This window comes from Protobothrops mucrosquamatus, unplaced genomic scaffold, assembly GCF_001527695.2.
Source record: "Protobothrops mucrosquamatus isolate PMUCROS unplaced genomic scaffold, P.Mucros_1.0 scaffold145, whole genome shotgun sequence".
NCBI lineage: Eukaryota > Metazoa > Chordata > Lepidosauria > Squamata > Viperidae > Protobothrops > Protobothrops mucrosquamatus.
In genome coordinates this window covers 425,472-436,570 of record NW_015386511.1, presented here as the reverse complement: position 1 = coordinate 436,570, position 11,099 = coordinate 425,472, and the positions used below count along the sequence as shown (strand labels likewise).

The 11,099-nt window shown below is 43.9% G+C and overlaps 1 protein-coding gene across 1 annotated transcript in view; it reads left to right on the top strand.

The window, feature by feature from the left end:
• The first annotated feature begins 402 nt into the window (after window positions 1-402).
• CKB (creatine kinase B) overlaps window positions 403-11,099 on the top strand; it is a 16,401-nt gene continuing 5,704 nt past the window's right edge. Inside the window, exons 1-6 of the mRNA XM_015813233.1 lie at window positions 403-481; window positions 2,163-2,376; window positions 4,869-5,023; window positions 6,357-6,489; window positions 7,920-8,091; window positions 10,254-10,377. Of these exons, the coding sequence (XP_015668719.1) occupies window positions 2,184-2,376; window positions 4,869-5,023; window positions 6,357-6,489; window positions 7,920-8,091; window positions 10,254-10,377 (777 nt within the window). The 5' untranslated portion in view covers window positions 403-481; window positions 2,163-2,183. The remainder of the gene's footprint in view (window positions 482-2,162; window positions 2,377-4,868; window positions 5,024-6,356; window positions 6,490-7,919; window positions 8,092-10,253; window positions 10,378-11,099) is intronic.

The window sequence follows — 11,099 nt, the reverse complement described above, 5'->3', positions numbered from 1 at the left end:
TACATCGATCTGAGAACCTCAATTCATCCTTACGAATAAAAGAATTGCAGAAGAATTGCATCGGCAGGGGTTTCCTGGTTCCCAGGCATTTCGTGTTTTTCATTCCCTTTCGGTGAGGGGGCTGGCGACGGCATCCTTCGTCTTTCCCCAGTTAACGTCTCAAGTGACTCCTCTTTGTTGAAAGCCTTTGTGGCCGGTCCGAGACTCCGGTCCACGGCCGGGCATCTATCAGAGAGGCCCAAGAGCGAAGTGGGGACCAGGGCTAGATATCAAGCAAGCCGAGAAGTCTTCCCCTCCCTGGAAGCAAATCTCCAATGGAATGAATGGAATATAAATACCAGCCAATAAGCAGCTGGCTTAGGGTGTGTATAAAAAGGATGGGAAGGTGGAGGGAAAGGCTTCATTTCAGGCAGGTCTTTCTGGTGGAGCTTGCAAGAGTAGCCAAGGGCGCTTTCCTTTCGCAGTTCCTCTGAAAGTCTCGGTAAGTGAGCGGGGCAAGCGGTGCCGGGCAGCCCCTTTGGCTTCGGATTAGAGCTTGAGCTGGACGGCCGGCTCTGAAGCATCTTCTGCTTTCCGGAAGAAAAGAAAAAAAAAACCGAGCAGGCATTTTACGCACGAAAGACCAGGGTTGTTTTTTTTCCCCTTTCCTTTCTTTCTTTCTTCCTCTGCGAACTCGCGCTTCTTTAAGCCAGCATCTCGCCCTGGCGAGAGGAAAAGGAGTCTCGGGTTCTGGTTTCTCACGCCGCAACGATAGTTGCTCTTTTTGGGGACCGAGAGAGAGAGGATGGTGGACGTGTCCAAAGGAGAGCGCGGGCTGGAGATACGCTTCAATCTTGCCCGGAGTCCTCGGGGTTTTTTTTTAACCCTCTTTAAAAGTCGACTCCTTTCTCGGGGGGCGAGTGATGCTCGGACGGCTAGAGTAATTGGGATTTCGGAGAGCATTGAGCCACATTCATCTCCGTTTCTTACGTAACGATGGCCTCTTTCATTTTCGAGCTGCTGCCTTCGCCTTAGGCTGAGATGCCCAAAGCCAAAGCGCCTTGACAGCGCGCGGGAGGAGGGAAGCCCGCTCGCCCTTGCCCTTATAAAGCGGGACGGGCAGGGGAGAGCGGTGCCCCCCCCCGCCTCGGGGGCTACAGAGGGACGCCAGTGGCGGCCAGCCAGGCGTCCCCAACTCCCTGCCCCCCCTCCCCTCCTGGCCACTTGCTTCCAGATAGCAGCCTTGCCCCCGGGCTGAGGCGCACTGCAGCTTCCCCCGCTATAGCGAGGCTGCTCTTGCGAGAGGAGACCTTCGCGGCTCCCTTCCCGGATCGAGGCTTGAGCAAGCCCGGAAGAGCGCGGGTGGGACTCGGCTGCGATCCACCGCAGCCAGCGCCCTTTTTGATCCGCTTAAAAGCCTCCCTCCCTCCCGCCTTCCGTGCCTTTGCTCCGCCGCGGCGGCGGCCGCCACCTGCTCCTTCCGAAGGGCCTCCTTGGAGAGCCGGTGGAGTCGTAGGTAGAGAACCGCCCGCGGCCCTCTCTTCCTGCGGTTGTTTGTGCCAAGCACTGCGCATCCCTAACCGGCTTCTCTTCTCTTGCGACAGAGGGGGTGCCCGGGGCGCGGAACGAGGCAGCCCTGCGTGGAAGGCTAGAATGTAAGGCTGGCCGCCTCCTTCGGCTTGCTTTGCAGCTCTCTGCTCTCCCGGCAGCCGGGCGGCTTGGCAAAGAAACCCTGGCTGAAAACCACAAGAAGGGAACTCGGTTTCTTTCTATCTTGCAGCAAAATGTCCCCTATCTTGAGGTGAAGGTGACCTCTGGGACCAAGGAAAGGGAGGGAGGGAGGGAGGCAGTCTCAGTGAAGCCCTTACAAGCTCCTGGGAGGGGGGAAGTTAGGTGTTGGCTTCCTTATTCCTGGTTGCTCAGCCACAGATATAGCACCTTGACCTTGGGCTAAGTGCTGGCCTAGCCTGCATGCCACCGGTATGGGGAGGAGTTGAGTAATATCTGGCAACCCTCCACAACTGCAGGTGCTCTGCAGACAAAGTGTTGAATTGAGCAGGTAAGGGAGAGACTGCAAGGTGACCTTGTCCCTGACCAGCCTTTTTCTGTGCAGTTGAAGCTAAGTTAAATACCCTGCAGGAAGCAAAATGATGTTTTCCCTCTCTCCTTTTTTACTCCCTTAGCTCCTTTCAGACAGGCCAGTTATGCCTTTCTCAAACAGCCACAATCTTTCCAAGATGAATTACTGTGCAGAAGATGAATATCCAGATCTAAGTCTCCATAATAATCACATGGCTTCAGTGCTGACCTTGGAGTTATATTCAAAGCTGAGGAATAAACAGACTTCTAGTGGATATACCGTGGATGATGCTATTCAGACAGGGGTTGACAACCCAGGTAAAGGAAAATGGCTGCTCGTTTAATTTCTGTTTGTTCCTCATTTAACGAGGAAGTGTTGTGCTGCTTTGAAAATGCCATCTGTGAGAATCTCCTTGCAACCTCAAAAGTACTGCGTATTAAAAATCTTATGGAGTGTTTGTGCAGAATCTTGACTGCAACCAGAATGGCTTTATCTACTGACAAATAGAAACCTATTTATTCCTTTTGCTAAATATCTGCACTGCCAATTCCCCCCTCCCTTGCTAAATATTAATGTTGTTGAATGAGAAATAAACTCCTTTTCCCTTCCAGGAAGACCTAGCAATAAGTATAATTTAAAACTGTAGTTCTTAAAACGAATCCCTGATTAAAAAATGATTTAATCCCTGATTTAAAAAAAGGAGCAGATCTTGGCAATGGGGATATTACTGCATTTTTCTGTTACTCTCTAGCAATATTGAACTGGCACCTTTAATAACTAGAAACTGCCTCCCAGTGAGACCATCCCCATAGTCAAGTTCCCCCAAGAGCCACGGAGCGACATGACATTCTAACCCTGAATCGGAGCTAGAAATTGTGAGACAATCACTCCAAGTGGCTTTGCCTTGTAAGAGGTCATTTGGAAAGGGGTTGATAATCCTGCCAAAGCCCTGAGCTTGTGAACCCGGCTAATGCAGATTCAGGCTTTTACTCTGGCACAAAATCAGCTGTGGCTATAGAAATGCAAAATGGTCAAAACAAGCCTGGTTTAGATGAAACGGTTGTTAGTTGAGGTTAACTGTAGTTATATGATGGAGCTTTTAAGAATTGCTTTTTATGCCCTTTATGCTTCGGAAACAATCCTTCAGAACTCTTGTCAAATGTGAAGAGAGGACCATTAACTTCTCTTAACTGTTAAGGGGGTTGAATTAAATAATGAGGAACTCTCTTTGGCTAATAGTTATGATGGCTGCTATGGGCTACTTCTAGAAATAGACTGCTGAATACCTTTTAATGAAAACAATAGTGATAAACAGAGCCTCTGTGGTCAACGGACTTGCATTTCAGAGACAGCGGTAGTCTTGACATCCTGTTTGCAAGTTTTATGGAGGCACCTGGGCAGCCATTTGTTGTGGACTGGATACCAAACTCGCTAATGTTACAAAGGTCTGTGGACATCAGTGACGAATTGTAGTTTGATAGTGATCTCTGATGAAAATGTGAACATCTTCAGAGATGTTTAGTTTCTAAGAAATAATGAGAGTGAGATGGACGGTACCTAAATTTGATAACGATTGCATTCAATTTTAGGGATTTCTGAGCATTAGGCATTTTGAGCTCCAGGCAACTTTTCTGTAGGCCTGATAGAAATTGGTCCATTAAGGGATGGCATTGCCAGAAAAGCATCTGGTTTATTATGAAATTGATTGGTTTTTTTTCAGACATTGATTACAGTCCTCCTCAACCTGGTACCCTCCAGACAGATTATTTTACAATGTCCATTGGAACCATTGGCTGGCAGATTAAGTGTAATGGTAGTTTTGCACTTCTGAGGGTTGGCAGGTTAGAGAAATTAGCCCTACTTGAAATATCAGAATTTAAAAGTCTGAATAAGATTTCTCCAGTGAGAAAATGGAAAAATGGAATAGCCTTTACCCCATGTTGATACTTGCTTTCCTGCGATTCTATTTTGCAAAAGTATGTATTACAGAATGGATTTTGCAAAAAAAAAAACACCACCTTGTTTTCAGTTTGACTCATGTATACTGATTGTAGTACACACAGAGAGAGAGAGAGGGAGAAGGGAGAGGGAGAGGGAGAAAAGGAGAGTTTTTAAATGTGCTGCATTCACACCTATGCTCAAACTACAAAGTCTAATTCAGTGGTTCTCAACCTGTGGGTTGGGACCCCATTTGGGGTCGATCGACCATTTCACGGGGGTCGCCAAGCAAGGCTGTCTGCCATTTTTTTTGTCCGCCATTTTTTTCCCCTTTTCCGACGGGTGCCTTACCTCCCTTGGGCTGGGCCAGCTGGTGGTCGGCCTGCTCTGTCTCTGCCGCTTGCCAGCTACGCCTCGGCCGGTGCAGGGGGCGGAACCACGCATATGCGGTGCTCCCGGGCTGGGAAAGTCCTCAACTTACGACCGGTTGGGTAGTCCTTGACTTACAACCGGTTTAGTCCTCGACTTATGACCGGTTTAGTCGACTTATGACTGGTTTAGTCCTCAACTTACGGCCGGTTGGGTAGTCCTTGACTTACAACCGGTTTAGTCCTCAACTTACAACCGGTTTAGTCCTCGACTTACGACCGGTTTAGTCCTCGACTTACGACCGGTTGGGGGTCACGGCATTAAAAAGGTTGAGAACCACTGGTCTAATTGAATGGAGAACTCACTGTATCAAAATGTCTTTATACCTTATAAAGCTAACAACTTGCAAAATCTCATGTGTTTGAGTGGAAATGCCAAGTGCTAGAATGGAACTGAAGAAATTATCCACACCAAAGCTCTTCTGGTCTGTTAATTCCTGTAGGCCATCCCTACATTAAGACAGTAGGATGTGTAGCTGGTGATGAGGACTCGTATGTCACATTCCATGAACTCTTTGACCCAGTTATTGAGGATCGACATGGAGGCTACAAACCTACGGATCAACACAAGACTGACTTGAATGCTGATAATTTGCAGGTAGGGAAGTTTTTTTTAAAAAGAAGCAAATATTTATTAACAGATTGCTAACTTTTTCTTTTGATTCTGTGCTTTCTTATTCACACCTGGTAGTCATGTTAAAAACTACCCATGGGTAGCTTCCTTAACCTAGAATTATTTTTGCAGTAATGGAATATATTTACTGAATGACATTTATGAAGGCTGCAACCTGTATTGCCAGTTTCAAAATTTTAATAGATTCCTGTTGCTAAAGACTTGTAATAAAAATTACATGGCTATGTTTCAGGATTGGCTGTGGCCTTACTGTTAAGGTATCTTTCTCATGTGTAGAAAGGTCATATTCTTCAGAAGAGAATGTCTGTACTCTGAACATTCATTTAGAATTTTTTGGACAATAAACAACATGATAAATTGACTTGTTCAGTCCTTTATTCCTTAGCAGTGGAGATTGATAAACCGCTTCCATCATGGAGCAGGGGTAGTCAACCTTGGCTCTTTTATGACTCGTGGACTTCAACTCCCAGAATTCCTGAGCCAGCATAGCTGGCTCAGGAATTCTGGGAGTTGAAGTCCACGAGTCATAAAAGAGCCAAGGTTGACTACCCCTGGAATAAAGGATTGAAGACTCTATCACTACGCCTGTCACTATAAAAAATAACAACTGGCTAGTGATCTGAGCTTCCTGTTCACGGAAGAAACTCATCTTTATGTTGGAGAGATTAATGAATTGATGCTCTGATTTTCTTCCCATGCCCTCCAATGTATTAGACTCAATTCAAGGACAGGTAAAGAGCTAATAGTAATGAAGCAAATTGAAACTTTACCCGTTTTCAAGGCTGCCACAGGAACAAGCCCCTACAGCAGAAGAATGGCATATTTTTGGCTCTAAAGTAAGCCCTTGATTGCCAGTATCCCATTTCCAAGATGGAGATGCCCCTTAAAAATGGGCTTTTCTCTCCATGACAATATCTCACACTTCCTTTATCTACAGGAGTGACAAGAGTTAGTTTAAAATGCTTCTTTCAGAACAAGTACAGGACTTGCTTAAAACATCTGCTGGGGAAATTAAGGAATGGTGCTGTTTAAAAATGTTATTGCAGACAGCAAGGCTATCTGTAATAAAAGGTTGAAGTTAGAAGCAGCTGGGAACTAGGTATTGACTGCAATTTGTATAGCCAGGTCTTAATTAAAGGATATCGAAGGACAATGAAAATACAGAACTAAGATTTAATATTGCTTGTATTTCAAGTGTTCAATGTATCCCTGAGTTTGCTTTCATTTGCAGAGTAAGTCTAGGTGGAATTTGCTCTTGGATCTCTTACTACTATGATGAAGCTTTTTCCTTTTATAGGGTGGTGATGATTTGGACCCCAACTATGTTCTGAGTTCACGTGTCCGAACTGGTAGGAGCATTCGTGGCTTCTGTCTGCCCCCCCACTGTAGCAGAGGAGAGAGACGTGCAATTGAAAAACTTTCTGTGGAAGGTAAAATTCAGCATTGCTTATTGTGTACAAACCCCAAAACAAGCAGAATTGGTCTCAGTCCTGATGGTCATTGGATAATCAAAAAGAAAAAGTAGATGTAAAATAGGATAGGATCCCCCTTCCGTCTTGCATTATTGGTAGTCCATAACTTACCACTGTTTGGTAACAATGGTCTGGAATTATGATGACCTTGGAAAGAGTGCATTATGGCTTGTCAAGCACATTTGGTCATCACAAAATGTTGCACCACAACTCCTGTTGAAAGAACTCCCTCTAGTTCTGGGGCCTGGCTGAAAGAGCTGCCTCCCAAGGGGAGCTGAACCCCTTACTGGGCTGCAGAAATGGAGCTAAAATCCTATACATTTCAGCCCCGTCTTTGCACATCACTGAAAGAATTCTCTTCTGAGCGTGGAGGAGAGCTGAACTGCTTTGGCAGGCAGATCTTCCAGCCAGAGACAATATGGAGCTGAAAACTAAGCAGAGTGCATGGTAAGGTAAGAAATATGAGATGCCTTAGATGAGGGAGGGAGGCCCAATGCATATCATGTGTATCTACTCTATTGAAAATCCTGTTTGGATATGGGCAGGGAGGATTTTCAGCTCCTGAGCAGAGCCTCCCAGGGCTTCCCTATTCCCCCCCCCCGAAGCACCCCCACACTCCTTACCTGGGACCCTGTCTACCTAATGACCTGTGCAATCACTTGAGAATCACAACCATAAGTGTTGGGATTGCAGTCGTTGAGCAAAGCAGTCATGTGGGCAGTCATATGATATCCCACTTGACTGCTTCGCTCAGCTACCAAGATTTTGGTCTCAGTTGTTGTAAACTGAGGACTACCTGTTTTGTTTAATAAGATGCTTGGTGAGTGTGATTGAACTATCTCTGGGTGTTTCATATTAAACGCCTTTGTGTCAGCTAGAAGGCTGTACCATGCCTGTAGCAGAAAAATGAACGGTAGTTACTCTGTTTCCCTTGCATTTACTCAAATAAGTAAGATTATGATTAAAAAAGCAAGACGTGTCCACAATGTGATTGAAGCTGCTCCTATTTTTAAGTGTTCTCATGTGTGGAGCTTTGAATACATTGTTGCACCCACCATGCTTTGCAGATAGCCGTGCTGGAAGATGTTCCTGAAAACAAGCATTTACTTTATGAGTAGCCCAATAACTGCATGTTAATTAATGCAGCAGCGAAAAAACAGGTACACTGAGTGAAGGGTGCATTCTTCCTCCTATTCCTGCCTCAAGACTGTGGAAAACAGCCAGTTCCTTGCTCTGCTGTAGATAATTGCTAAAAGTTAGCATGCCCTGAAGTTGCCTGACTGAAAATTACCCTTTTTGCTGCCTTGGTATTAATGAATGGTTGCATTCTATTAAATAACTCATTTAAAACAATCTCAATGCTACAAGCCTCCCTATTCTGCCTTCAGCTTTGGCCAGCCTGGAAGGGGACTTCAGTGGGAAGTACTATGCTTTGAAGAATATGACAGACGCTGAACAGCAGCAGCTCATTGATGATCACTTCCTTTTCGATAAACCTGTTTCCCCTTTGCTCTTGGCTTCTGGAATGGCACGTGACTGGCCTGATGGAAGGGGTATCTGGTGAGTATTGCCAGGAGAAGATGCGTCTTGAATATCGAACCATTCATTTAACCTTGATATTGCGATTTATAAATTCTTATAGCCATCCAGTTGTGGCTTATTCAATAAAGGTGGCTTCATGATATCATGGATCACAGCTACATGTGAAACTGTTCAGTGACTTGATCAGCAACATGTATAATTTAATATATTAGAGACTTGCTGGAAGACAGAAGCCCTTTTAACTTAAGATGCAGCTTATGTTACCTGATAGATACCGTAGTTCTGCAGAATTAACTTGGACTCTCTCTCCTGACCCATACTTTTTTCTGATGAAATTGTGTCTTTTAAAGAAATTAAATAAAAATCCTAGCAGTGCAAAATAATACATACTTGTCACATTTACTAGGAGTTAACCAAAAAAGTTAAAGACATGATATAAGGAAACATAATTAAAGCTAGTTTATATTAACATCATTAATTATTTCTCTTCTTTTCTTTCTGCCCTTGTAAAACAATCCTTGCTTTCATGCTGCACCACTTTACACATTGCCTTTTGTTCTTTAAACTTCTTACCTGATGCTTGCTCAAGACCTCATTTATTCTATCCAACCATGACTTTTTCAGTTTCTTCTTTACCCTAACATGTTCATTCATTCTTCTTGTTTTGCAGTTTTCATGCATATCCTCACCATATTTCTTTCGTGCCAATCACTCATTTTGTATTAAATTCAAATCATTCAGCATCTATTGATTCTTGGTCCTATCTCGTATTTTAATCTTTTAATTTATTTATCTTGCTCTATTTGGTTACATTTGCAAATACCTGTGCTCTCCATATCCACTACACATATATCTCTCATCCTCATTTTCTGCAACAATCATTTTCTTATATGCATTTTCCTATCCATCCATCCAGGTTACTTAGAGGAATATAGATCACATGAATTTAAAATATTAGAGTTTTCTCCCAAATTCGTACCTGGTTTTTCCCATTGTCTCAATTCATTGGAACATTAAATGCAAATATCGCCAGATTATTCCTACCTTTATGTACACCTATATCGATGTAAATAACACATTTCACTTAGATTTCAGTTGTTTCACTCACATTTAAAGTATACCTTCATTTGTTGTATATATTCATTAACTCTTAATGGATTGGTTTTAAATTCTGATGAAAGAATTGGTTGATGGCTAACTATTCTTGGGCAGTGTAACATTCCAAGGAGCCATGGTGGCGCAGTGGTTAGAATGCAGTATTGCAGGCTAATTCTGCTGACTGCCAGGGGTTCAATTCTCACCAGCTTAGGGTTGACTCCATCTTCCATCCTTCCAAGGTCGGTAAAATGAGGACCCAGATTGTTGGGGGCAATCTGTGTAAACCGCTTAGAGGAGGGCTGTAAAGCACTATGAAGCGGTATATAAGTCAAAGTGCTATTGCTATACCTCACTACTGGTATGTCCATTTCTGAACAAATGCATAATTATAGTGAGTGCAGAGTTCCCATTTATAGTTACAAGGTTGGAAGTGCTTCATATATTTTGTTAATCTACTAGGCAACCTGTGCCAGTTGGATCAGTGTTTCAGAGATATTTCCTTACCTTTCAGAGAAACAGAATGATCAAGGGTGGGCAAAAATGCAATGGGAGCTGGCATGACTTCCACATTACTGCTGGTTTCCCCATTGAGATTCCTAGTGGGAATATGGCAAGAAGCATTTGAAATCCCCTTCCCTTCCAGCAAGTTGGGTGGGGAACTACTGTTGGGTGGGGAAAAAAGCGACAAATTGCAAGACTGGCTGGGAAGCTGTCATGGGACCACATGACTGCAGCAGCAGCTCAGCAGCAAACAATAGCACTGAAGCAGCCACAACTTTCCCAAATTTCATTCCCTTGGGAGTCATGGGTCCTGGATTTTGGATGCATTCTATAAGTTAGCCCATTTGAGGTATCAAAAATTATTCCCTGGGATGTAGCATTTTGCTCAGTGACAGGTCATAACAATGAGTATATAGTAGTTATAGTAGTAATATATAGATACGGCTATAGGAGAGCAACTGTATGAGCTCAATCAGCAGCTTTGGAACATCATTTGGAAGCTTTTGGTATGTAAACTGATGTATGTTTATTCTATGCTTGAGATAAAGGAGTGTGGAGCTTACTAGCTTTTGTCTTTTTAGGCATAATGACAGTAAAACTTTCCTTGTCTGGATCAATGAGGAAGATCATCTTAGAATTATTTCCATGCAAAAAGGTGGAAATATGAAAGAGGTTTTCTCTCGCTTCTGTTCTGGGCTAACCCAGGTAAATATAATTGGTAATGAAGGCACATGGACTTTGCCCAGGGATCTAAGTTGGTTCAGCTTTCTCTACAATATCCAACTCAAAAGTGCTGATTTAAATACAGTACAGACTTTAGAACAAACATATCAGGATGTAGTGATGATAATAGTTTCAAATTATCTGTTTAGGCAGAAGTAGTGGTGCAGTGAGCTTGAAGGTAAAAATGCAGGTCCTTCCTGCCCTGGAGACTTCTTGGATATCACTCTCCCTGTTTATTGAAGGAACAGAGGTCAAATAATAGTGATGTATAATGTATGTATTCCCTTTTGTCTCTGGCCAGAAATCTTGAAAGACGTGCATATTTAAGCCATTCTCTAACTCAGTTGCCTGTCTTGTACTAACAGATATTGTAGATATATGCAACTTGGAAATGAGTTTCCAAGAGCAGAGAGGACTAGTCCCAGCATGCCTCTAGAACTGGCATAGCTTATAATGTTTGGCCATTGCTTTTTCTAACAGTTCAGGCCATAATGGTGTCTATGCTGTGGTATGCCACCATAGTTGAGGTTAAGTCTCTTTAATTATTTGTAATCTAGACCAGTGATAGCAAACCTTTTAGAGACCGAATGCCCCAAAACTGGCCCCGCCCCTGCCCCACCCCCCCACCCCACCCCTGCTTTGCCCCCCATCCCCCACCCCGCCTGCCCACAGGACCACTCACCGCTTCCAGGGCCCGCCGCAGA